The sequence below is a fragment of the Electrophorus electricus genome, chromosome 1 (genome assembly GCF_041902795.1).
Source record: "Electrophorus electricus isolate QZ-2024a chromosome 1, ASM4190279v1, whole genome shotgun sequence".
NCBI lineage: Eukaryota > Metazoa > Chordata > Actinopteri > Gymnotiformes > Gymnotidae > Electrophorus > Electrophorus electricus.
This window is the reverse complement of record NC_137497.1, coordinates 23517082-23543827: the sequence shown is the minus strand read 5'-3', so window position 1 is coordinate 23543827 and position 26746 is coordinate 23517082. Positions and strand designations below refer to the sequence as shown.

Genomic DNA, 26746 nt, shown 5'->3' with positions numbered 1-26746 from the left:
GAAGTGGAACTTTGTGCTTTAAGTCAAAGTAAATGTAATGTGTGTTGTATTTGTCCAGTAGAAAAAAGAACACAAGTATGTGTATGTTGGAGAGGAAGCAGTTGTGAAGAAAGACAACAAACGTACCCCCATTTTTACATTTGCACTGGAGGTTCTCTCTTTAGTCATCCTACAGGAAACGGAGACACACTCAAGAGGATTGAAATGGAAATATCACAGACCAACATCTCTGCATACATTTAAAACTACATTTAATTAAAGATTTTTCTCAGGAAGTAATATGCACGAGTGTCAGGAATGCCGGATGTCAGACAATATCAGGTTGGAGAACAAGTTTGCAAACATGGCCCTGAAGGTTTCTATTGCTTACAGAGGCTGTAAGGCAACTGACCGTGGTCATCTGCAGAGCAGGTGAAGTCCATTCATTTCACATGTGCAGGTTCTGAGACACAACAGACAAATAAAACAAATCTGAACAGGACTATTGCCTAAAATGACTGTTTCTTCACTACTTATGAAATATAAGCTTAATTTAGGAGTTTTATATGTAATCTCTTTAGTACATTCTTGTTTCTCTTGCTGTGGTTTTCGTTACAGACTCCATTCTCAAATATCCTTAGAGGTGCCATCGTTTAATTCATTTTCTAGTTTATCTGATGAAATGAACCTAATAGAAAATTAACTCAATTCTCTAGTATTCTAGGGTGAAGTAAATGTCGGAAGTAATTTTTTTAACCCATTGATCCAAGGTCTCCTGTCTGTTGTCCCACCTTGTTAACAACAGAGAGAAATAAACCTTCACAACAGATGTGTCTTTGGCTCCAGGGGGATTAGAGGCAGTCTGGCCAGCCTGGCACTTGTCCTGACTCTTTGTTTTTTTCCTCAGTCTTGCACACCTGGGGCACACGGTTGCACTGCAGCACCAGGGAGGGGGCAGGTGGAGCTGGACACAGCTCTGCTCTCTACCTTATGTAAGGTCGCCCTCCTGATGAGCAGCGGTGTGTGGCAGCTCAGGTCATGCTGGTGGTGTCGGCTAACTTTGACCTTGGAGTCACACTGGCAGCATTTTGATAATATATTATTTGAAGTTTATCAATTGACATCCCACAATGCATATTAATACACATTCTCTGAGATTAAACTATACAGCATTCTCCTTATCCAGGCTTAATCTGAACTGAAGAATTCCAGGCTGTGGGGAAAAACAATTAGAAACTTCAATGTAATATACAACTGATTTGACCATGTATCCTCAGAACTGTAAATCTAACAGACATTTAAACATTACATACAAGCTCCTTCTGTTTTCCCCACATATTTGATGTTTGTGAAGTTTTCTATGTTCTACCTTATTTACTCCATATAAATAAAGTTCTGTCTACATTAATAATGGTTTAGTAACAATAACTAGGTAAACCATCGAGGACACTTACCCTCTATCTGTAGACTCACATCACAGATGTCTTTACCACTACAGGTGCAGGTGTACAAGGTCCTCTTAGTGTAATCAGCATCAGTGATGCTGAGGGAGAGATCTCCCTTCAGGTACTGATCATAGGACATGTGAAATCCCTCCTCTGACTGGCAGGATGTCTGGTTACACTGAGCCAGTATGTCATGTGGGTTACGATATAAAGTCCATGTGACCAGACCAGAACACAGCTGAGTGCAGGGGAGAGTAGCAGCATTATGAAGATTCACCTTTACTGAAGGAAAAGAGCCTGAAAGACACATTAAGAAAAGAGAGTTTAAAACGTTAGTGGTGCTTGAAAGTTTAGGAACTCTTTAGAAGTTTCTATATTTCTACATATATATTAACTAAAACTTCATCATATTGTCAAACAAGTCCTGAAAGTAGAAAAAAAAACAAATCAAACTAATTAAACCAAATATTAGACCCAATATTAGTCTATAATAATATTATTTATAGAGGAAAATGACCCAATGTTTCATATCAAGGCAATAAATATTGTTTACAAGTTGATATTTATTATTTAGAATGTTATTTATTTTATCTGTCATATCCATGCATGATACAGCATATATAATACATCCCACACAAAAAATAATTCCCTACACAACTGAACCACAGTGGCTTTTAATGAAAAAATATCAGATTGGTATTGATATCAGACGACATTCAAATGCAAGACATCAGTATCAGATGTTTATCAACTGGTATCATGCTCTCTCTATAAATACAGTAAAACTAAAAATATCAACCATTCACTCAGGCTACTTAAATATTCTTGCTTACTCAAAGATGCATTTCTAAGTAAGAGCAGAACTGACTGATACTGCTCATTAGTATGGCTGCAGGGACATCTGTGCCTTCTATGTCTGTCTACATGACCATTCTGGTAATCTTTTAATTAAAGGGTTCTGAAATGCAAATCTATTAGCAAAGTGACAGGAAATCTGACCAATGAAATTTATTAATTTTATGTTTCTCACTCCGGGGGCAGGCCTATAGCAGCCTGAACCTTCTCAGTGTTCTGAAGAAAGGCTTACGACATTATTAGTAAAGCATCACTGTGTTCATGCTACCTTAGCCAGCTGACTATGAATGGGGTCTATGAGTGAGACAGACACTGTAGTTATACAGTAGGTACGACGAGCTGAGCATCCACAGTGAGTTATACAGTACAGTTCTCATGAATAGCAGCAATGCAATAAATATGTTTACAATCCTTTTAAATGTTAAAAAAATGGATGATATTGTTTATGCTGTGCAGCGCAAAATGAATTATTAAAAACAACCATCAGGATTTATAAATGTAATTAATTTGAATAATAATTGTATTAAATATAAAGAAGATTAAATAAAGATAAAGGTCAAGCCGGTACAATAGTCCGGTTAACACACCAAAGTCAAGGATGAAATTCTGATGACCTGAGAGAACCTGTTCTATCCACTTACCAGCTATGACTGTCAGCAGCTGTAACAGCATGACTGAGGAGACAAAAGAGAACCCAGTCAGTACTGTACAGAGGAGACAGGAGAACCCAGTCAGTACTGTACAGAGGAGACAGGAGGACCCAGTCAGTACTGTACAGAGGAGACAGGAGGACCCAGTCAGTACTGTACAGAGGAGACAGGAGGACCCAGTCAGTACTGTACAGAGGAGACAGGAGAACCCAGTCAGTACTCTGCAGGTAGGAGCAGCTGAGTAAATCTCACGGTGTTCACTACTAGGAAAAAAAGTCAGTCAGTCATTTACATTAACGTAATTATACCACCTGCCATAAAAGAAACAGGACTAAACTACTAAACAATATTAGAAACAGGACTAAAGCACCATCTATCCCACAGTAGAAACAGGACTAAACCCCACTACACATCAGCAGCACAGTAATCCTCCTTTACCAGAGGGGATTAGTCCAGGGTCCAGAACATCACAGTCCTGCCTGCCAGTACGTTGTGTCACTGTTCAGTTCCCTTATTCCCAGCAGTCATGCTGTGTTTGATATTTCTGGCAACACTAAAGTGCTAATCAGACGGGACTCATGTTCCAGTCGTGTACGTAAAGCAACTTTACCACAAGACCTCTAGAGTGTATGACAGACTCGCACACAGGATCAGAAACCTCGGGATAAATTACAGACGTCAGTGGCTACTGGATTTACGTATTACTGTCTCACAGAAATATCCACGTGATGCGTAGCTTTCGTTGAAAGAAACCACAGAATATTTTTCACACATCTGCACAGAATTTTGTTATTTAATGAAACCACTTATAGTAATAATGACTTGGGTTTGAATATTAGCTGGTTACATACATGTAGGGGAATTTACTTAAAACTTCTGAGAAGTCATTTGCCTCCTCAAGCACTTCCGTGATTGGAGACAAAAGCGCCCAAACTCTGATATGTCAACCCTGGATATTGGCCCGGGATTTAAAAACCCCTGAGATTACAGCAAACGGACGTTTATACCAGGAAAAAGGTGCAAGAATTCTTGCTGACGCTGCAGTAGGTAAAATGACTGACATGGCGAGAGTAAAATCACTGAGGAACGAGGGAAATAATTACATTACCACACCTCGCCATGTCAAATTAATCCTGTCCGAAAGGTTTTAACACATGAGGTTCTGAACCTTGGTTCTGGGGACCCACCGCCCTTCACAGTTTCCCATCTGATCCAGCTCATGAAAGACTTGATGACCCAGAAAACCTGAAACTGTCCGCCAGCGGATGCACTGTTACCAGTCTTAAATCTACATGACAAGCACGGAAATAAACCTGAAACAGTTTTTCTTTGGGCTGATAAGATGTTCCTAGTAACATGCAGAATCAATTAGTCTGTAATGCACCTATAAAACAGGAGTATTGTAACGGTCAGTAATTTGCGGACTGTCCCCTTAAGTTACGTTTACGTAAAAGGCGTGTGCACGTAGGCCACGCGGAAGAGTTGGTTTTGTACTGTGCGTGGCGGACGTTGCTGGACCCAGATCTTCATTTATCGTTATTTACTTCTTTAGTAACGCGTTATGAGCTGTGGATGTTTTTACAACTCATGTATGAGCTGTCTACAATACTCCAGGAGCGAGCCTGTGTTACGTGGTGAATAAACCAGCAAGTTTACTACTAAACTGAGTGAGTCTGGTTCGAATCTCCTCCACGTGCTTCACAGGCTTCTCTCTACCAGTTCCAAAGATCTGCTAATCTGGGTTGGAGTATAATTTAAACAGGACTAACTCCAAGCGTTACAGTATGTACTAAAGTAGACAGTTACTGTATGTGCAAGGCAGGTGTTCTTAATAAAGTGACCGGTGAGTTTATGTAGCAACATTCGTACTTTTGGTCAATATAGCACGTGGATGTTCAGAAACGTTTGTGTTAACTCGTTGGTGCACAAGTGGAGAATGAAGCGTCTGAGACACACGGGGCTGGTTGTTCCGATACTCACAAGTCCATGACTCATATGGAGAGGAGCCGAAGCGCCACAACAAGCAGCTACTCGCGTCTCCTCTCAGCTTCTCACACAAGCGCGACAATGTTTGTTAAGACTCTGGTCTGGTGCACTAGCTAAAGTCCCTAAATGAACACATGAACCCGTTCAACAGTCCGCGAGAACAACCAGAGTTCTTAGCAGACATGCAAACTTTAAAACAGCTGCACTAAATATTACATATTAACTTATTATCTATGCAGTTGGCTAGTTGCGCTCATAAATCAGACTTTCTGGCAGCTAGCGCGCATATTTGGACGGTAATCAGAAGTACATCGACATATAAACACTTAAACTCACCGCTAAATGTCACACTTGAACCTGAACCTTGGCGCGTGATTCGTTCTACAATGATCACGTGACCACAGAGCCGGAAATAGGAAAAAGCGTTCTGAAGTTTGAACACTTAACTTTTGCCGTCAAATAAGGTAGAATATTTTATAAGAACGCTATTATAATAATTATTTATAATTCTTTAATTTAGAAAGTCATAAATTGATGGCAGTTTAATGATAAGCTGTTCACAATTTAGAACTTAAATTTAAAATATATAAAATAGTTTTGCTCTTAAATATGACTTAGTAAGATGTGTTCTGGGTGCATTCTAAATGTATTCTGAATATATTACTGTTTTATGTATTGTAATAGAATACATCACATTATTCAGCCATCAAAGTATCCTGCCCTGGATGTATGTACCCACATCAGCAATGAGATTTTGAAGACATGCACACGTTTTAAAAGCTGGAAATAAATAAATAGATAACTAACCAACTACCTAAACAAATAAAGATCTGTCAACCAGATGCACAAAGCACTTTGAAGTTTTGGCCACCAGATGCCGCTATTGTGTACTGTGTCATGAAGCTGTGAGTAATGAACTTTTTTGTTTGGTACAGTTAGGAAAAAGCGTCAGTGCGTTTGCTATCACTACTTAACACAAACGTTTGTGAACATCCACGTACTACGTTGCTGTATTGACCAATTTTTGTTGAGCGTTTATTTGCTAATTTCCGTAATTATTCAATTGGTTGATTTGCAACTGAAGCCTCTGAGGGTAAGAGAAATATTAATATTGGTATTTTTTTCGCGTTGAGTTTTTTCCGCCGCTTGTGGTGACGTTAATAGGTGACTGCATTAATCGGTCATACTTATGTTGAATCGGTTTTCGTTGTTTGTGATTTGCTTCTGTTATTTCGCGATTGCTTTCTTTTGTGCAGGGATATACGTTTTTGGTTTTTTTTAAATTAAGTGTCATTTGTTGTATTTACTAATCTGTGAATCATTCGGGTCATTAATCATGAGAGGGTTTAAAAGGATTTATTACTATCAACATAGTACTAGACACATTTCTGGAGGCACCGCGCTAACTTGCATTGATCTAACACGAAATTTCTGAGATGTGCTTCCTCTAAATGATTTCATTAGGGCGCCTTTAGGCAGAGGTTACACGCGGGTTTAATTTTTGAAACATTTTGAATCAAGTTTCAGGTTGAAAGGCGACATCTGTAACGGTGAGTTTATGAGTTTTTATATAGATGTACTTCTGATTACCGTCCAGATATACGCGCTAGCTGTCAGAAAGTGATTTATGAACATAACGGCTCAGCAATATAGGACGGAAAAAGTATCCATCTGCATAGATAATAAATTAATATGTAATATTTCGTGAAGCTGCCAGGAACGGCAAGGGTGATGCTTTCTATAAGGTAACAGTTAATATAAAATATTAATAGATACACTTGATCATCTTACTGAACTGGGCGGCTGAACCTGAGCTTACGCGACAATCGGCGACCTGCCTCCAAACGTCTCTCCGTGTCCGTGTCTCCGCCTCGGCCGCTGTACTCGAACAGAAAGCTGAAGTCAAACTCGGGTTCCCATTTCGGGTCGGCGTGGCTTAGACTGCGTGGATACGGCTGCCTATCCTCTGCTCGGAGAGGAACAGGGGCGCTCGCATCCTGCGCAGTCACACCGCACCTCTTAACTTTCATGTGAAAAAACAAATAAACCGCACACACATTTATCCGCAAGCATATATGCTTGCCTGAGTTGAAACGGATTGGCCTGCCACTTGTGTGTCTTGGTGAATTGTAGGTTGAAAGAACCATAAAGGGAAAGAGAAGGGTTTGGAGGAGAAAAAAATTTGACATTTCAAGTTCCAACATCTCTAGCAGTTAGTTTAAAAGTGTTTATATGTCGATGTACTTCTGATTACCGTCCAAATATGCGCGCTAGCTGTCAGAAAGTCTGATTTATGAACGCAACTAGGCAACTGCATAGATAATAAATTAATATGTAATGTTTAGTGCAGCTGTTTTAAAGTTTGCATGTCTGCTAAGAACTCTGATTGTTCTCGCGGACTGTTGAACGGGTTCATGTGTTCATTTAGGGACTTTAGCTCGTGCACTGAGCGATAGTAGCTGTGCGCTTTGTTCCCTCCGCGTGCTGTTCTGCCTTCTTATGCTGCAGTTCAGTAGATGGACTGTGTGTCTCCTGCGTGCAGTTACCTCAGTAAATGCGTTTGGTAGGAGATAATGTCCATGTGGCGTACAAACCTTTATTGCTATTAAATAATAATAATAATAATAATAATAATATTCAAAAGCACTGTCGCACTCTGTGATTAGCCAGTGGGTTTCACTGCCTCTATTTTTTATCACACATTTTTCTCCACAATATTTGCGAGGTCGTTAGATAAATATCCCAAGTACGAATGTTGCTACATAAACTCACCGGTAACTTTATTAAGAACACCTGCCTTGCACATACAGTAACTGTCTACTTTAGTACATACTGTAACGATTGGAGTTAGTCCTGTTTAAATTATACTCCAACCCAGATGAGCAGATCTTTGGAACTGGTAGAGAGAAGCCTGTGAAGCACGTGGAGGAGATGCGGAGCAGAATCACTCAGTTTAGTAGTAAACCTGCTGGTTTATTCACCACGTGACACAGGCTGGCTCCTGGAGTATTGTAGACAGCTCATACATGAGTTGTAAAAACATCCACAGCTCATAACGCGTTTCTAAAGAAGTAAATAACGATAAATGAAGAGCTGGGTCCGGCAACGTCCGTCACGCACAGTACAAAACCAACTCTTCCGCGTGGGCTACGTGCACACGCCTTTTACGTAAACGTAACTTAAGGGGACAGTCCGCAAATTACTGACCGTTACAATACTCCTGTTTTATAGGTGCATTACAGACTAATTGATTCTGCATGTTGCCAGGAACAGTTTATCAGCCCAAAGAAAAACTGTTTCAGGTTTATTTCTGTGTTTGTCATGTACATTTAAGGCTGGTAACAGTGCATCCACTGGCGGACAGTTTCAGGTTTTCTGGGTCATCAAGTCTTTCATGAGCTGGATCAGATGGGAAACTGTGCAGGGCGGTGCGTCCCCAAAACCAAGGTTCAGAACCTCATGTGTTAAAACCTTTCGGACAGGATTCATTTGACATGGCGAGGTGTGGTAATGTAATTATTTCCCTCGTTCCTCAGTGATTTTACTCTCGTCATGTCCGTCATTTTACCTACTGCAGTGTCAGTAATAATTATTGCGTCCTTTTCCTGCTATAAACGGCTGTTTGCTGTAATCTCAGGGGTTTTTAATCCCGGGCGAATATCCAGGGTTCACATATCAGAGTTTGGGCGCTTTTTTTCTCCAATCTCGGAAGTGCTCGAATAGGCAAATGACTTCTCAGAGGTTTTAAGTAAATTCCCCTACACATATGTAACCTGCTAATGTTCAAACCCAAGTCATTACTATAAGTGGTTTCATTAAATAACAGAATTCTGTGCAAATGTGTGAAAAATATTTAGTGGTTGCGACCAACGAAGGCTACGTATCACACGTGGATGTTTTAGTGAGACAGTAATACATAAATCCATTAGCCGCTGACATGTCTGTAATTTATCCTGAGGTTTCTGATCCTGTGTGAGTCTGTTATACACTCCAGAGGTCTTGTGGTAAAGTTGCTATATGTACATATGACTGGAAAATGAGTCCCGTCTGATTAGTAGTTTAGTGTTGCCAGAAATATCAAACACAGCATGACTGCTGGGAATAAGGGAGCTGAACAGTGACACAACGTACTGGCAGGTAGGACTGTGATGTTCTGGACCCTGGACTAACCCCTCTCTGGTAAAGGAGGATTACTGTGCTGCTGAGGTGTAGTGGGGTTTAGTCCTGTTTATTTTATGCCAGGTGCTGTAATCAGGGTACTGTAAATAAGTGACATTTTTCCTAATAGTGATCACTCTGCTCCTACCTGTACAGTACTGACTGGGGTTGTCCTGTCTCCTCTGTACAGTACTGACTGGGTCCTCCTGTCTCCTCTGTACAGTACTGACTGGGTTCTCCTGTCTCCTCTGTACAGTACTGACTGGGTTCTCCTGTCCCCTCTGTACAGTACTGACTGGGTCCTCCTGTCCCCTCTCTACAGTACTGACTGGGTTCTCCTGTCTCCTCTGTATAGTACTGACTGGGTTCTCCTGTCTCCTCTGTACAGTACTGACTGGGTCCTCCTGTCTCCTCTGTACAGTACTGACTGGGTCCTCCTGTCTCCTCTGTACAGTACTGACTGGGTTCTCCTGTCTCCTCTGTACAGTACTCACTGGGTTCTCTTTTGTCTCCTCAGTCATGCTGTCCTGCAGCAGGTGTCACTGTGTTCTGCTGTTACAGCTGCGGACAGTCATAGCTGGTAAGTGGACAGAACAGGTTCTCTCAGGTCATCAGAATTTCATCCATGACTTTGGTGTGTTAACCAGACTATTGTACCTGCTTGACCTTTATCTTTATTTAATCTTCTTTATATTTAATAAAATTATTATTAAATTAAGTAATAAATTCTGACGGTTGTTTTTAATAATTCATTTTGCGCTGCACAGCGTAAACGATGCCATCCATTTTTATAACATTAAAATGGATAGTAAACTTGTTTACTGCATTGCTGCTATTCATGAGAACTGTACTGTATAACTCACTGTGGATATGTGGCTCCTTGTACCTACTGTATAACTACAGTGTCTGTCTCACTCATAGACCCCATTCATAGTCAGCTGGCTAAGGTAGCATGAACACAGTGATCCTTTACTAATAATGTCATAACCTTTTTTTCAGAACACTGAGAAGGGATAGGTTGCTAATGGCCCGCCCCCAGAGTGACAAAATTAATCAATTTCATTGGACAGATTTCCTGTCACTTTGCTAATAGACTTGCATTTCAGAACCATTTAATTAAAAGCTCACCAGAATGGTCATGTAGACACAGACATAGAAGGCACAGATGTCCCTGCAGTCGTATGAAAGAGCAGTATCAGTCAGTTCTGCTCTTACATAGAAATGCATATTTGAGTAACCAAGAATATTTAAGTAGTCTGAGTGAATGGTTGATTATTTTTAGTTTTACTGTATTTATAGAGAGAGCATGATACCAGTTTTTCTCTACTGATCTGATACTGATGTCTTGCATTTGATTGTCGCCTGATGTAAATACCAATCTGATATTTTTTCATTAAAAGCCACTGTGGTTCAGTTGTGTAGGGGATTATTTAGTGTGGGATGTATTTTATATATGTATAATTATATATTATATATAGATACTTGCGCTGTATCATGCATGGATATGACAGATAAAATAAATAACATTCTAAATAATAAATATTGTTTACAAGTTGATATTTATTGCCTTGATATGAAACATTTTCCTCTATAAATAAATGACAGTATTATTTTGTTTGATTTGTTTGATTTGTTTCTCTTTATCTACTTTCAGGACTTTTTTGACAATCTGATGAAGTTTTAGTTCATATATATGTAGAAATATAGAAACTTCTAAAGAGTTCCTAAACTTTCAAGCACCACTGTAACGTTTTAAACTCTCTTTTCTTAATGTGTCTTTCAGGTTCTTTTCCTTCAGTAAAGGTGAATCTTCATGATGATGCTACTCTCCCCTGCACTCAGACATGTTCTGGTCTGGTCACATGGACTTTATATCATAAACCACATGACGTACTGGCTCAGTGTAACCAGACGTCCTGCCAGTCAGAGGAGGGATTTCACATGTCCCATGATCAGTACCTGAAGGGAGATCTCTCCCTCACCATCACTGATGCTGATTACACTAAGAGGTCCTTGTACACCTGCGCCTGTAAAGGTCAAGAGCTCTGTGATGTGAGTCTACAGATAGAGGGTAAGTGTCCTCAATGGATTACCTAGTTATTGTTACTAAACCATTATTTATGTAGACAGAGAGAACTTTAAGTAGAACTTAGAGTATGTTCTAAGTAGAACATAGAATTGTAAACTTCAAATATCAGATATGTGGGGAAAAACAGAAGGAGCTTGTATGTAACGTTTAAATGTTTATATCAGATTTACCGTTCTGAGGTTACATGGTCAAATCAGTTGTATATTACATTGAAGTTTCTAATTGTTTTTTCCAAAGCCTGTAATTCTTCAGTTCAGATTAAGCCTGGTGAACCTCTGGTGCTGGATTTGCTCATATCAGAGTCAGTGGAGGTGATTTATAACAGCACAGGTGCAGCTGCTCCCTCTAGTGGACAGATCTGTACAGTGGCTGGACACTCACTGAAGTGTAAACCTGAATACACTCAGAGAGTGTTGCTTATCTCTGCTGTGGAGCTGCAAGGAACCACACCATCTGATAGTGGAGTTTACATCATCAGAGACACTAAGCATGAAGAGATTATACAGACATACACAGTTACTGTGGAAGGTAAGTATGGTTACTGTGATTTTAATGTTGCCTAGTTACTTTTTGTTGGGGAGGGGGGTGTGCGTAGTATCAGTAATTATGTTTACATGCACATCCGTGGTTCCGTTTTAGTTAGACTATGAATGCTGGGATCATGTAAACAGCGTGAACTGAGTGTCATAGTTTGAGGTCTTGGTCTTAGTTGAGGTCCTGTTTATCAAAGTATATCCCCAATAGAGCATGTGGACCTGGTTGATTTTCACTGGACTCTTTGAGGTGGATGGACATGCTTGAATCCAGCCACTGATGTTTTACACCACTTGGTGTGATGCTTGCTTGCTGATACCAAAACAAAAGAGTGATTGAGTGGGAAAAATTTGTGATTGTTTACGTCCCCTTCTTGATGCTCCTCCTCCACTTGATGAAGTCTTCTGTCCTGTGCTGGAATTGTTCTCGGCTGCGGTGTTGTCTTGATTGGCTGCCTCATTCTACCCAGCGCATAAGGGGAATATAAGGGGAAGACTGGGAAGAAGCGACAGACAGAGATACATCTTCACTGTGGTGTTCTTGTGTCTGTGTGGGGGTCGAGTCCCTATCTGGGTGGAGTTTCCATGTTCTCCCTGTATCTGCGTAGGTTTCCTCTGGAATCCTCCCAAAAACATGGAGGTTAGGATGATTGGATACTCAAACTGTCCTGTATCAATGTGAGTTGTGCATGAATATAGATAAAGATAGATGTGTGTGTGTGTGTGTGTGTGTGTGTGTGTGTGTGTGTGTGTGTGTGTGTGTGTGTGTGTGTGTATGTTTGTTCAGTGATGGTTGGTGCTCTGTCCTGGTCTTAACCTCCTCCCCTTCTCCTACACCTGGTTCTCCTGTAGTTTCTAATAGAGAGAACACTGTGTGTAAATTGGCTGCTGCTTCTCATCTGTCTGTGAGTGATTTGAGTGTGTCCAGCTATGGTTGGTGCTCTGTGTGTGTGTATATGTCCAGCTATGGATGGTGCTCTGTGTGTGTGTGTATGTCCAGCTATGGGTGGTGCTCTGCGTGTGTGTGTATATGTCCAGCTATGGGTGGTGCTCTGCGTGTGTGTGTATATGTCCAGCTATGGGTGGTGCTCTACGTATGTGTGTATATGTCCAGCTATGGGTGCTGCTCTGTGTGTGTGTGTGTGTGTGTGTGTGTGTGTGTGTGTGTATGTCCAGCTATGGGTGGTGCTCTGCGTGTGTGTGTATATGTCCAGCTATGGATGGTGCTCTGTGTGTGTGTGTATGTCCAGCTATGGGTGGTGCTCTGCGTGTGTGTGTATATGTCCAGCTATGGGTGGTGCTCTACGTATGTGTGTATATGTCCAGCTATGGGTGGTGCTCTATGTATGTGTGTATATGTCCAGCTATGGGTGGTGCTCTATGTATGTGTGTATATGTCCAGCTATGGGTGGTGCTCTACGTATGTGTGTATATGTCCAGCTATGGGTGCTGCTCTGCGTGTGTGTGTATATGTCCAGCTATGGGTGGTGCTCTGCGTGTGTGTGTATATGTCCAGCTATGGGTGGTGCTCTACGTATGTGTGTATATGTCCAGCTATGGGTGCTGCTCTGTGTGTGTGTGTATATGTCCAGCTATGGGTGCTGCTCTGTGTGTGTGTGTATATGTCCAGCTATGGGTGGTGCTCTGTGTGTGTGTATATGTCCAGCTATGGGTGGTGCTCTGTGTGTGTGTATATGTCCAGCTATGGGTGGTGCTCTACGTATGTGTGTATATGTCCAGCTATGGGTGCTGCTCTGTGTGTGTGTGTATATGTCCAGCTATGGGTGGTGCTCTACGTATGTGTGTATGTCCAGCTATGGGTGGTGCTCTACGTATGTGTGTATATGTCCAGCTATGGATGGTGCTCTGTGTGTGTGTGTGTGTGTGTGTGTGTGTGTGTGTGTGTGTGTGTGTGTGTGTGTGTATGTCCAGCTATGGGTGGTGCTCTGCGTGTGTGTGTATATGTCCAGCTATGGGTGGTGCTCTACGTATGTGTGTATATGCCCAGCTATGGGTGGTGCTCTGTGTGTGTGTGAGTATGTCCAGCTATGGGTGGTGCTCTACGTGTGTGTGTATATGTCCAGCTATGGGTGGTGCTCTACGTATGTGTGTATGTCCAGCTATGGGTGGTGCTCTGTGTGTGTGAATGTCCAGCTATGGGTGGTGCTCTGCGTGTGTGTGTATATGTCCAGCTATGGGTGGTGCTCTACGTATGTGTGTATGTCCAGCTATGGGTGGTGCTCTGTGTGTGTGTGTGTATGTCCAGCTATGGGTGGTGCTCTACGTGTGTGTGTGTGTGTATGTCCAGCTATGGGTGGTGCTCTACGTATGTGTGTATGTCCAGCTATGGGTGCTGCTCTACGTATGTGTGTGTATGTCCAGCTATGGGTGCTGCTCTGTGTGTGTGTATATGTCCAGCTATGGATGGTGCTCTGTGTGTGTGTGTATGTCCAGCTATGGGTGGTGCTCTGCGTGTGTGTGTATATGTCCAGCTATGGGTGGTGCTCTGCGTGTGTGTGTATATGTCCAGCTATGGGTGGTGCTCTACGTATGTGTGTATATGTCCAGCTATGGGTGGTGCTCTACGTATGTGTGTATATGTCCAGCTATGGGTGGTGCTCTACGTATGTGTGTATATGTCCAGCTATGGGTGGTGCTCTGCGTGTGTGTGTATATGTCCAGCTATGGGTGGTGCTCTACGTATGTGTGTATATGTCCAGCTATGGGTGGTGCTCTACGTATGTGTGTATATGTCCAGCTATGGGTGGTGCTCTACGTATGTGTGTGTATGTCCAGCTATGGGTGGTGCTCTACGTATGTGTGTGTATGTCCAGCTATGGGTGCTGCTCTGCGTGTGTGTGTATATGTCCAGCTATGGGTGCTGCTCTGCGTGTGTGTGTGTATGTCCAGCTATGGGTGGTGCTCTACGTATGTGTGTATATGTCCAGCTATGGATGGTGCTCTGTGTGTGTGTGTGTGTGTGTGTGTGTGTGTGTGTATGTCCAGCTATGGGTGGTGCTCTGCGTGTGTGTGTATGTCCAGCTATGGGTGCTGCTCTACGTATGTGTGTATATGTCCAGCTATGGGTGCTGCTCTACGTATGTGTGTATGTCCAGCTATGGGTGGTGCTCTACGTATGTGTGTATGTCCAGCTATGGGTGCTGCTCTACGTATGTGTGTATATGTCCAGCTATGGGTGGTGCTCTACGTGTGTGTGTATATGTCCAGCTATGGGTGCTGCTCTACGTATGTGTGTATATGTCCAGCTATGGGTGCTGCTCTACGTATGTGTGTATATGTCCAGCTATGGGTGCTGCTCTACGTATGTGTGTATATGTCCAGCTATGGGTGCTGCTCTGTGTGTGTGTGTGTGTGTGTGTGTGTGTGTGTGTATATGTCCAGCTATGGGTGGTGCTCTACGTATGTGTGTGTATGTCCAGCTATGGGTGGTGCTCTGTGTGTGTGTGTGTGTGTGTGTGTGTGTGTGTGTGTGTGTATATGTCCAGCTATGGGTGGTGCTCTACGTATGTGTGTGTATGTCCAGCTATGGGTGGTGCTCTGTGTGTGTGTGTGTGTGTGTGTATATGTCCAGCTATGGGTGGTGCTCTACGTATGTGTGTGTATGTCCAGCTATGGGTGGTGCTCTGTGTGTGTGTGTGTGTGTGTGTGTGTGTGTGTGTGTGTATATGTCCAGCTATGGGTGGTGCTCTACGTATGTGTGTATATGTCCAGCTATGGGTGGTGCTCTACGTATGTGTGTATATGTCCAGCTATGGGTGCTGCTCTACGTATGTGTGCATATGTCCAGCTATGGGTGCTGCTCTACGTATGTGTGTATGTCCAGCTATGGGTGGTGCTCTACGTATGTGTGTATATGTCCAGCTATGGGTGCTGCTCTACGTATGTGTGTATGTCCAGCTATGGGTGGTGCTCTACGTATGTGTGTGTATGTCCAGCTATGGGTGCTGCTCTGCGTGTGTGTGTATATGTCCAGCTATGGGTGCTGCTCTACGTGTGTGTGTATATGTCCAGCTATGGGTGCTGCTCTACGTGTGTGTGTATGTCCAGCTATGGGTGGTGCTCTGTGTGTGTGTGTGTATATGTCCAGCTATGGGTGGTGCTCTGCGTGTGTGTGTATATGTCCAGCTATGGGTGCTGCTCTACGTGTGTGTGTATATGTCCAGCTATGGGTGCTGCTCTACGTATGTGTGTATATGTCCAGCTATGGGTGCTGTTCTACGTATGTGTGTATATGTCCAGCTATGGGTGCTGCTCTACGTATGTGTGTATATGTCCAGCTATGGGTGCTGCTCTACGTATGTGTGTATATGTCCAGCTATGGGTGCTGCTCTGTGTGTGTGTGTATATGTCCAGCTATGGGTGGTGCTCTGCATGTGTGTGTATATGTCCAGCTATGGGTGGTGCTCTACGTATGTGTGTATATGTCCAGCTATGGGTGGTGCTCTACGTATGTGTGTATATGTCCAGCTATGGGTGCTGCTCTACGTATGTGTGTGTATGTCCAGCTATGGGTGGTGCTCTATGTATGTGTATATGTCCAGCTATGGGTGGTGCTCTGTCCTGGTCTGAACCTCCTCCCCTTCCCCTGCACCCTTCAGTCCCACAGGGGTCTGTGGTTTCTGACAGACTGTGTGTGTAAATTGGCTGCCGCTTCAGTGATTTGTCTATCAGTGATTTGAGAATAAAAGCTGATTTCTGTCTGTAAAGTGTCCTTGAGTTTGAGAAAGGTGCTAAATAAATGTAACCAATAATATTATTATTATTATTATTATTATTATTATTATTATTAATAATAATAGTAGTTGTATTTCTAGTGTGTCTTATGTTTTTTTTTTTTTTAGTTTGGCCTTGTCTGCTCCTGAAGCTCAATCCCTCTACAGCCGACCCTCAATAAATCAACAAATACTTCAGCCTCAATACCACTGTTTACTGTAGTAATTATGCTGTGTGTTAATAAGTAAATGTAGTCAGTGATGGTGTAGTAGTTATGCTGTGTGTTAATATGTAAATATAGTCAGTGATGGTGCAGTAATTATGCTGTGTGTTAATATGTAAATATAGTCAGTGATGGTGCAGTAATTATGCTGTGTGTTAATATGTAAATATAGTCAGTGATGGTGCAGTAATTATGCTGTGTGTTAATATGTAAATGTAGTCAGTGATGGTGCAGTAATTATGCTGTGTGTTAATAAGTAAATGTAGTCAGTGATGGTGCAGTAATTATGCTGTGTGTTAATAAGTAAATGTAGTCAGTGATGGTGCAGTAATTATGCTGTGTGTTAATATGTAGATGTAGTCAGTGATGGTGCAGTAATTATGCTGTGTGTTAATATGTAAATGTAGTCAGTGAAGGTGCAGTAATTATGCTGTGTGTTAATAAGTAAATGTAGTCAGTGAAGGTGCAGTAATTATGCTGTGTGTTAATATGTAAATGTAGTCAGTGATGGTGCAGTAATTATGCTGTGTGTTAATAAGTAAATGTAGTCAGTGATGGTGCAGTAATTATGCTGTGTGTTAATATGTAGATGTAGTCAGTGATGGTGCAGTAATTATGCTGTGTGTTAATATGTAGATGTAGTCAGTGATGGTGTAGTAATTATGCTGTGTGTTAATATGTAAATGTAGTCAGTGATGGTGTAGTAATTATGCTGTGTGATAATATGTAAATGTAGTCAGTGATGGTGCAGTAATTATGCTGTGTGTTAATATGTAAATGTAGTCAGTGATGGTGCAGTAATTATGCTGTGTGTTAATATGTAGATGTAGTCAGTGATGGTGCAGTAATTATGCTGTGTGTTAATATGACAGACTGGAGCTTCAGCAGTGATCATAGTTATGACGGAGCACAGGTGGTGATCAGGGTGGTGGTGGTGGTTGTTGTTGTTGTTGTTGTTGTTGTTGTGTACCCCCCCCCCCCCCTTTGTGTAGCTCATTCTCTCCACTGGTTCATTCACTTTGAACTCTGAGTATGTTTCTATTCTACATTTACAACACTATCTCTCTACAAGATCCAGATTTGTTTTAGTTTGATTTCTAAACAGTTCTCCATCACTGTACTAGTTACTTCCTGATTGAATTTGATTGAATTTGATCCCACAATCCCTCTTGATCTTGTCACAGTGACCAATCTCGTACATACACATATAATTATAACTCTGTATGTTTAAATACACACACACAGACACACACAGATCCGCACTGCCTTTCTCTGTCCCATTCAGGGGTCAAAGATCAGTGTATGTATACATGATTAGAGCGCTCCTGAAGCTCACCTGGTAGAGCAGGTACAGTAAGGTTTGATTCATATTGATGAATATGTATCAATCACTATAAGAGGATCTGCCCAGTACTGTAAATATGTTTATGGAAATATTACTATGCGATCCTGTGATGTAATTTAATGCAACTGTAAATACTTTTGTCAAGTCATGGAAAAACAGACAATTTTGTCTGTAGTATCTTTGAATAGTTTAAATAGTTTAGTTGCCATTTGTCAACATGTTTTATTTAAGAGTTCCCCTTATTGTTCAGGTTATTGTAATGGTGAGCGGTAATGAGGTGGTCGCATGTGCGGAGGAGAGCGAGATTTCTTAGGGGCAAATCCAGAGTTGTAGTCAGAGTAGTCCAGGGTCATAGAATACATAACAAAAACAAGGGCTAGGATAACAAAGCCTAGGAAACACAAACCAAAAGCACACGAAGGCAAACAGGGAAAGCAGCTATAACAGAAAGAAGTAACATACGGAGTTAAGGAAAAACAAAACAGCTAGAATCAAACAGGCTAACATAAACAGAGGCTTAGAAACAAAGACGAGCTTACACACATGCAATACATGCAATACATGCAATACATGCAATACATGCAATACATGCAATACATGCAATACATGCCACACAAACACACGCAATGAACAGCAAAAACACAGGGAACCAGACAGGGTTTAAATACTTGAACTAATGAACACTAAACAAGGCGCAGGTGCAAATCATGAACAGTGAAAACCAAAACAGGGACTGGAACAGGACTGGAAAAGTGAAACTTGAGAAAGGAAACCATAGAGACGGACAATAGGAAGGACCAAACAAGACATTTATTCATGACATACATTCTGTTTCACAAGTGATGGGCACTATGTCCACAAACTGGACAACAGACTAAAGCAAACCAGGGGGAAAGAGAAGAAGAAAACACATCTGAGAAATTCATCTCATGCGGTTGTGAATCCAGATTAGATTACAAGACACTTTTCATGGTTTCTGTCTTTGAGGTTGTGATTACATTTTAATTTTTGCCTGATTTTACATTATCTACGTTTTGTCCTTTTACTGGAATCCCAGAGATGACCATAAACATCTTACGAGGCTTGTTTTAAATTTCATAGTTGAATTTCCTCTCAACTAAATCAAAACATTTATTTTTTAAATATCTGCTGTGGAATTCCCTACATGTTCATGTGAGTCGGGTAGAATGTCAGGCTCTCTTGTTAATGCTTCCTTGATGTTTTTAATATGGTGCACCTCCTAGTTTGAGTGGCTCACACCCCTCACTTCTACTCCTCATTCTCACCCTTCACTCCTATTTACTCTCTCACCCCTCACTCTCACTTCTCATTCTCACCCCTCACTCCTACTTACTCTCTCACCCCTCACACCTACCCACTTTCACCCCTCACTATCACTGCTCACTCCTACTCCTCACTCACCCATCACTCCTACTCACTCTCACACCTCACTCTCACTCATCACTCCTACTCCTTACTTTCACCCCCCTCCTCAATCTCACCCCTCACTCTCACCCCTCACTCCTACTCACTCTCACCCCTCACTCCTACTCACTCTCATCCCTCACTCTCACCTCTCACTCTCACCCCACACTCCTACTCCTCACTCTCACCCTTCACTCCTACTCCTCACTCCAAGTGAGAGACTAGTGATGGCCCCTACTGTGCCGAGGCTTCGGAGCACATGTCGAGAGCTCCAGGAAGTCTTTTATGAAACATGTATCGAGGCTTGCTTCTTTAAGGATGAATGACGTCACTGATGATGCCTGAAACCTCACTGGTTCAGGAAGCATTTCGAGTGTTGGCACAATTTATGAACACACATAAAGCGCAATGGATCCATGCAAAATTTGCATGTTTGTGTTCTGTCAATTTGCCTGTGACATTGATGAGCTTGTTTTCATGGAGCCTGCTAAAAGGAAAAGGGTTTCCCCTGTATGGAAACACTTTGAGCAGATCTCTCCAAATAAGGTATTGCACATAATATGCCTGTAAATAATGAAATGTGTTACTACTATAATATTCACAAGGCATTTTTTTTTTCCATTCCAAGCCACTGGGATACAACAACAACACCTCATCTGTGTTATTGTACTTGTCATGTATAATGAGGGGGATAGAGTTGGATCCAGCCAAGGTGGGTATACGTTTCCAATTTTCATATTTGTTAATCAACCATCATAATAATGACATTGACCACGATGCAACATTCATCACACACATCAAAAAATAAAAACAAAACATGTGCACATGTTCATGTAATGACTTCTGACATGCAAATACTGTAATTAAACCATAACCTGATTTTATTTTATTCACTGTTAACATAATATGCATATATATAATGTGTATATACTGTATATATATATATTTATATACTGCATTATTCTCTGCACCTTACATGTTATTTGCAGTTTGGACTGGATTACAAAGTCTAAAAATGACAAAGTGTAATCTAATCTTTACAAAGCAATGACCAGAAAGGAAGAGCTGGATGAGGCTTTGGTCTTCATGATTGTTAGAAACACACAACCATTTAGCACAGTTGAGGATAAAGGCTTCAGGGACTTAGTAGCAAAATTTGATCCAACCTATATTTTCCCAACTAGGAAAGTATGTGTGGTGACATGGATAAATTATGAGAGTAGTATTAAAAAAATAATATATTTCTTCCTTCCCTTTAGACCGCAAAGGCCATGGTTGAGGCCAAATATCAACAAGCGAAAGCGAAGACCAAAGTTGAGGTCCAGAAAGTTCATGCAGTGAGTGTGACAGCAGACAAACTACTTGGCTGTGACCTGCCATTTTATAGATGACAACACATGTCTGAAGTGCACATTACTCGGTGTAGTGAAATTCCCACAGGCGCACACAGCTGAAAATTTGGCCTGTGTGAAATCCTCTCTTATGGAAGAATGGGAAATAAAATCCAAAGTAACATGTCTAGTTACTGATGGCGCATCTGATATGATTGCCTGTGGCAAACAGCTGAAGCTGCGTCATGCCTTCTGCATTGCTCACACCCTGAATATAGTTGTTAAAAAAGCTCTTGAACTAACCCCAGTGCTGTCTGCCATTCCTACAAAGGCAAGGAAGCTGGTGGGCTATTTTAGAAGCAGCACAACTGTCAAAGTTAGTAACATTATTTTCACATTTGTATACACATTGTTTTATATTGCTACATATGTAACGTTTAGGTTTTTATTGTTAAAGGAGAAGCTGGACCTTGTTTAAGAGCATATGGGAAAACCAAAAAAGAAACTGATTCAGGAGGTTGAAACAAGGTGGTACAGCAGCTTTCAAATGCTGGAGCGATTAGTAGAACTCAGGGAGCCTGTAAGCACTGGCAGGCTTACAAACTGGTATTCCTGCTCTGACCTCTGATGAGTACAATAATGTTTGTGAGCTCCTGTCTATACTGTCTCCTTTTCACAAGGCCACTGTGGTGCTGTCAGAGGAGAAAAAGGTATCTGGCTCCAAAGTGGTGCTATTATTGAAAATGGTGGAAAAGATGCTCCAGGAAGAGGCAGCAAAGGCAACGGTCCCAGTAGCTAGTGAACTGGGAGAGACCTCATCAGGCTCCTTAGGGAAAAGCTCCACACAGCATGAGCATTATATTGCTGGGAACGCTGCTAGACCCAAGATACAAATCACTTGGATCCTTTAGCCCAAAAAAGGCAGATGAAGGAATAAAACAAGTCACCTTTGAATGTTCCAATGTAATAGCGTCTAGACAGTCACATTCAACCCCAGCTGCAGCTTCAACATCACAGGATGCTGTAGCTGAAAGACCTGGTTAGTATTTTTGCATTGGATTAAAGTCAATTTCAGAGTTATGATCTCATTCATATTATCTGGTTTTGCTTCTCAGGAAACAAACAGTGGTGTCATTTTGATGCCACATTCATGGAGGCCAGAAGAACTCACAATGTCACTGCTGATGCCACAGTTGAAGTGCAGACCTGGCAGAACTGAAGAAAAGCAGAACACAGGGTCCCCTCCAGTACTGGCAGAGGCAGAGGTGCATATATCCAAATCTCTACAGGCTTGCTGTGGGATACTTGTGCACCCCTGCCTTCTCAGTACCATGTGAAAGTGTTTTCTTCAAAGCCGGGGAAGTTATTTTCAAAAAGAGAAACCAACTGAATCCAAGCACAGTGGAAAAAATATTATTTCTTAATAAAAGTGAATGAAGTCACCACGGTATTCATAAGCATAACCATTTTCCCATCTTTGAAAAACACTGCAACAGTCTTAAAAACATCTTAACATAAACATCTCATGTCCTATTTGATTTATTTAAACATTGACTGGAATCAACCTGTTTTTTGACACTAGTAGACCTCCAAAACCATTACCTACACATCAAAAACAGATTAGATAATTGAATGAACCACACAAAATCATATTAAGTTGTTTTTATTTCTATTGTTGGCAGTGCCTATTCCCATGCTGACACTGGTGCAAAACAGCCAAGAGATCCATCACAAATAGTTGAAATGACAATAAAGGTTTAGCCAGCAGGGGGGTTTGAACCAATTGGATGGAAAGCTTCAAGGATTCATCTGGCAATCACTACAAAAACAAACAAAATGTTTAAAAAAAATAGAATTTAGCATTTACAAGTTACAAGTTCAATAAAAGAAAATCAGCAATCATAAATTCTCCAACATAAGTCAACATCAAAACTCCACTCTTGAAATTTCCTTTGGAAACTAATACAAGGAAAAACAGGAAATTGGGTTTTGTCACTTCCTGTCTTTAAACAGGACAATTCCCCATAAAGCTCCCCTTCAAAGACAACATGGAAGACTCTCAAAAAAAATAAATAAAATCACAGGTAAGTTAATTTTTTCTTAATACACTTTTGTTTTACGTACTTAGTTAAAATATACAAACTTTTCTGGGTTAATCCTGTGTTTTAATTTACATACATATATAAATATATATACACACAGCATATGTGCATTTCAAACCCACAGTCCATGAACACACTGTGGTGGAGGGTAACTATCACAAGACATTACACTCATACTGTGTGCATCTGCACCTGTATCACTCCACCACACAGAAAACAGCATGAAAAACCTTTCCCAGTTTCCAAAGATTTCCAACTTTAATGTGTAGATTTGTACAGAGACTTCAACACAGTGAGTTATGATTCCACAGCATGTGTAACTTGTAGAACAGGGTGTATCATATGTACAGAAATCAACTGCAGCTGAACAGTCCTTTAGCATCATTTATTGTGCGTATGTTTTTTTTTTTGGGACTTCTCACTGGTACTCACAATTTGTTATTACATGGGTAGTACACGCGCACACACACACACACACACACACACATACTAACAAGCAATTGGTTTTTACATGTTTATATGTCATCACAGGTACAGAGATATTATTGTTTATTTTATGTTTCTTTTGAAAATGTTACTTTGCTAATCGCAATGTCATGAAACCTTGTATCCTGTGTAAAAACCCCAGCTGCTGTGGTTGCTATGGTGACAGCGATGCTTGTTAATGTTAGCGCAGATCTTTTCAATATGTTATTGTGTTGTTTTTTGTTGTTGTGATTTTCTATCTTTCATTGGTTAAATAATAAAATATGGGTTTTCTGGTTAAGTTTCACTTTGTAAATGTTTACTCGATTTGTAATCAGTTTGTTATTTTTAATATTTTAACATTCTGTTTGTAGTGGTTGATCATTCCTGTTCATATTTGTTATTATGACATTAGGCTACTTACGTTATTTATGTGACCTACAGGACATTGTTGTGCTAAGTTTAACATTACACAGCACAATAAAGCAACTTAGATTTCCAGATGAAAAAACATTTTTTACTAACGGAACTGGAGGGCAGGGGAGTCTGCCAGTCTCCCTCTCTCACATGTGCACACACACACACTCGCACGCAATTTCATTTTTCCATGTTTTTACAGTAAAGGTTCTTAGACCCAGTATTGCTGCTTGCCTCGTGATGTTAACATTGCCAGAACAAAACGCAGCATCACAACCAGTAGACAGAATTGTCGGGGTACACAAGCTGGCTTGGTATTGTGAAACAGTGCGGTTGTGCACAGCTGGATCTCTTGAGTTGTCGCGTATTTGTTCACTGAACGTATGGATGGACAGGTAGCTAGCTCACGTTAGTTGTAGGAACTAACCACAGCTTAGCTTGCTATAGCTAGAAGTGTCCAATACAGTGATACGCTGTATAATGATCCCATAAACTAAACTTCATATCATTTTAAGCAACGGATCATCCTGCATATTGCAGAGAGGAAGAGCACGTTAAAGCAATGAAAAAACAGAAAACAAAAACCCAAGGAATAGTGTAAGGCATTGCTTTATCGCTTCGAGAAGGGCCTAATCAGGTGAATGTGTCTGTACCAACATATTCTGGAGGAGGAGCGGATGGCATTCCACACCCGCCCTCTATACTAACCTCAACTCTCTATAGCAGGGTGAAACTTTGGAGCACGGCTCCATCCCCCCATGAATATTTCTGCTCCATTCATGATGCTGGGTGAGAGACTGTGTAGGGTTATGCCTCCTAACATGACTGATATTAGAAATAGGCGGCTATCACATTTTTGTAGATGATTCATGTTTTAAACTGTCTGACTCTGAATTTCTCTGTGGTTATTCTGTCTGCTCTCTGCCTAACCTCATTTGGGAGGCTTACTCTCTCCCTTACAGGTCTGCTCAAGAATCTGAGCTGATAGCAATGACCAGGGTCTGCCATCTACTCCAGGATCAGGTTGTCACCATCTACACTGATTCCCGTTATGCATTTGGGGTTGCTCATGACTTCAATAAGATTTGTCGCTCCGGGGGTTTCGTATCTTGGAAGGTAAGCCCATTTCTAATCCAGGACTAGTGTCTGCAACTTTGTCTGCATGTACACTACCAGCTTGGCTGGCTATCGTAACGGTCAAGGGTCATGACACAACCTCTGAGTCTGACACGGCCACTGGCAATGCTTCAGCAGATGAGATTCCACGTTGGGCAGCTGTTAATGCCCCCTCATGCCCATACGCTATATCCTCGATGTGTGAAGCTGTCGCCATGTTTTCTCATTGCTTTGTGCCGAATAATATCAATCTGCGTTTCTTACAAACTCAGGGTACACAACAGGACTGCTCTCACTGGGTTGATTAGGGCTGTAGTCCTGATTAAAATGGTCTAATCCGTGACCCGGAGGGGCGTATCACCCTTCCTAAATCTATTTTGCCATTTCTTGTGCGTCATTTTCATGGGATTTCACATGTTGCACAAAGGGGGAGTGACGGCTAGCATTCAAAAACAGTTTTGTATTCCTGCAAAACGTCTCACTGTAAAACTCCTCCTAGATTGCTGTTTAACCTGTGCCAGAAGCAACCAACACAAGCCAAATATGATGCCTTACTGGCTCAAGAATATTCCTTTCAGTGTCTACAGATAGACTTTATGCACATTCCACCTTGTGGTCAGTTGAAGTACATGCTAGTGATTGTAGACAGGTTTTCCAAGTGCACTGAGGCGTTTCCTTGTTCTAAGGAAGACTTTCAACAGGCCTGTCATCGCACTGGAACTTACACTAATTTCATTTAGATTTAAAAAAATTATCAAAATGTTTCCTCTTTCATTTAAATCATCACATCCGTGTTCCGGGCTTACCGTCCGAGCTGCGGAACCTCCTGGAGTGCCAAATCTTACCGAAGTCATGAACAACCCCAAACGCATAACAGGAATCAGTGTATATGGTGACAAACTGATCCTGGAATAGATGGCAGGCCCTGGTCAATGCCATTAGTTCAGCTGCTTGAGAAGACCTGTAAAGGAGAGAGTGAGCCTCCCAAGAGGCAGAAATCAGACAGAATAACCACAGACAAATTCAGAGTCAGACGGCTTAAAACATGAGCCATCTACAAAAATGTGATAGTTGCCCTCCAGCAGCGAGCTAGAAAGTTCAGAACGTATGCTAGAGGACTCATGGATAACCTCCATGCAGTCGTAGGGCACAGAGTCAGCAGAATGATTTACCGATGTCAAAAATGATTGTAACAGACTAGCAGGTGAGCGCAGGGTCATGTGTGATTTAATGGTTAAGTTCCGAGTGGCACAGAGGATGGCCTCGTAGCCCGAACATTGCTGTGCTGTCATGTGCTGTGTTTGAATGTTATTCAGAATAGTAATAACTTGATGTGAAGTGTGAAGAACCATTGGATGAGACAGTGCCAATTTCTCTACGTCAGTGACCAGCAGGGCAGAGGCAGCCACGGCGCATAAGCAGGCTGGCATGCCTGGAACGACCGAATCAAAAGGTTTGGAAAGGTAGGCCACAGGGCAATAACTGCCACCGTGCTCCTGGGCCAGGACGCCCACAGCTGTGGAGCCATTTTCATAAATGTAAAGGTGGAAGGTCAGATTATAGTTTGGTAGGCCAAGTGCTAGAGCAGAACACAAGGCCAATTTCAGAGTCCTGAATGAGTGATACATGGCTTGAGTCCAGACCAATGTATCAGGACAGTCTTTTTCACAGCCCTGCCTGAGGACTTTATCATGAAACTCAACATGGGTTGTTTTGTCTTGGGCAGAGGGATGTCACGTATGATTCGCCATGCTCATAGAGAAAGGTACTGTAAGTATTTGAGATTAAATATTGTTGTTCTAATTTTGTTTCTAGAGTTTAAGTTTAATGTTTATCTTGTCAGGAAAATTTGTTTATTTTAACTAAGAAGGTAAAACAAAGTAGATCAAGAGA

At 41.5% G+C, this 26746-nt stretch overlaps 2 protein-coding genes across 5 annotated transcripts; one reads left to right on the top strand and one right to left on the bottom strand.

Moving 5' to 3' along the window:
• LOC145657513 (uncharacterized) lies at window positions 1–5274 on the bottom strand. Of its 3 annotated transcripts, XR_014123252.1 has the most exons (5): window positions 5252–5274; window positions 2921–2953; window positions 1434–1721; window positions 967–1192; window positions 1–442 (listed from the first exon to the last, which is right to left on the bottom strand). XR_014123252.1 is itself a non-coding variant. In XM_081712710.1 (4 exons), exons 2-4 carry the CDS (start codon window positions 2949–2951, stop codon window positions 1158–1160), a joined length of 354 nt encoding a protein of 117 aa, XP_081568836.1. In that variant the 5' UTR covers window positions 2952–2953; window positions 5252–5274; the 3' UTR covers window positions 1–1157. The 3 variants fall into 3 exon arrangements, 2 of the variants coding, with proteins under 2 accessions (XP_081568836.1, XP_081568851.1); XM_081712710.1 differs by having other exon boundaries at window positions 1–1192; XM_081712725.1 differs by lacking the exon at window positions 967–1192.
• A 1532-nt stretch (window positions 5275–6806) lies between these two features.
• Window positions 6807–22509, top strand: LOC145657512 (uncharacterized). Of its 2 annotated transcripts, none has more exons than XM_081712701.1 (7): window positions 6807–8362; window positions 9591–9653; window positions 10857–11144; window positions 11400–11690; window positions 20118–20134; window positions 20682–20759; window positions 21869–22509. In XM_081712701.1, the coding sequence occupies exons 2-7, from the start codon at window positions 9593–9595 to the stop codon at window positions 22088–22090; spliced, it is 957 nt and encodes a 318-aa protein (XP_081568827.1). In that variant the 5' UTR covers window positions 6807–8362; window positions 9591–9592; the 3' UTR covers window positions 22091–22509. The 2 variants fall into 2 exon arrangements, with proteins under 2 accessions (XP_081568827.1, XP_081568824.1); XM_081712698.1 differs by having other exon boundaries at window positions 6807–8417.
• The last annotated feature ends 4237 nt before the right edge of the window (window positions 22510–26746 follow it).

Excerpts from the sequence above, each read along its gene's own strand:
- LOC145657512 (XM_081712701.1), top strand. The coding sequence starts at position 9,593 with ATGCTGTCCTGCAGCAGGTGTCACTGTGTTCTGCTGTTACAGCTGCGG. Across the intron at positions 9,654-10,856 it reads GCTGCGGACAGTCATAGCTG|GTTCTTTTCCTTCAGTAAAG; the intron begins GTAAGTGGACAG and ends TGTGTCTTTCAG. Across the intron at positions 20,760-21,868 it reads AGGTCCAGAAAGTTCATGCA|GAAACAAACAGTGGTGTCAT; the intron begins GTGAGTGTGACA and ends TTTGCTTCTCAG.
- LOC145657513 (XM_081712710.1), bottom strand. The coding sequence starts at position 2,951 with ATGCTGTTACAGCTGCTGACAGTCATAGCTG. Across the intron at positions 1,722-2,920 it reads GCTGCTGACAGTCATAGCTG|GCTCTTTTCCTTCAGTAAAG; the intron begins GTAAGTGGATAG and ends TGTGTCTTTCAG. Across the intron at positions 1,193-1,433 it reads TGTGAGTCTACAGATAGAGG|CCTGGAATTCTTCAGTTCAG; the intron begins GTAAGTGTCCTC and ends TTTTCCCCACAG.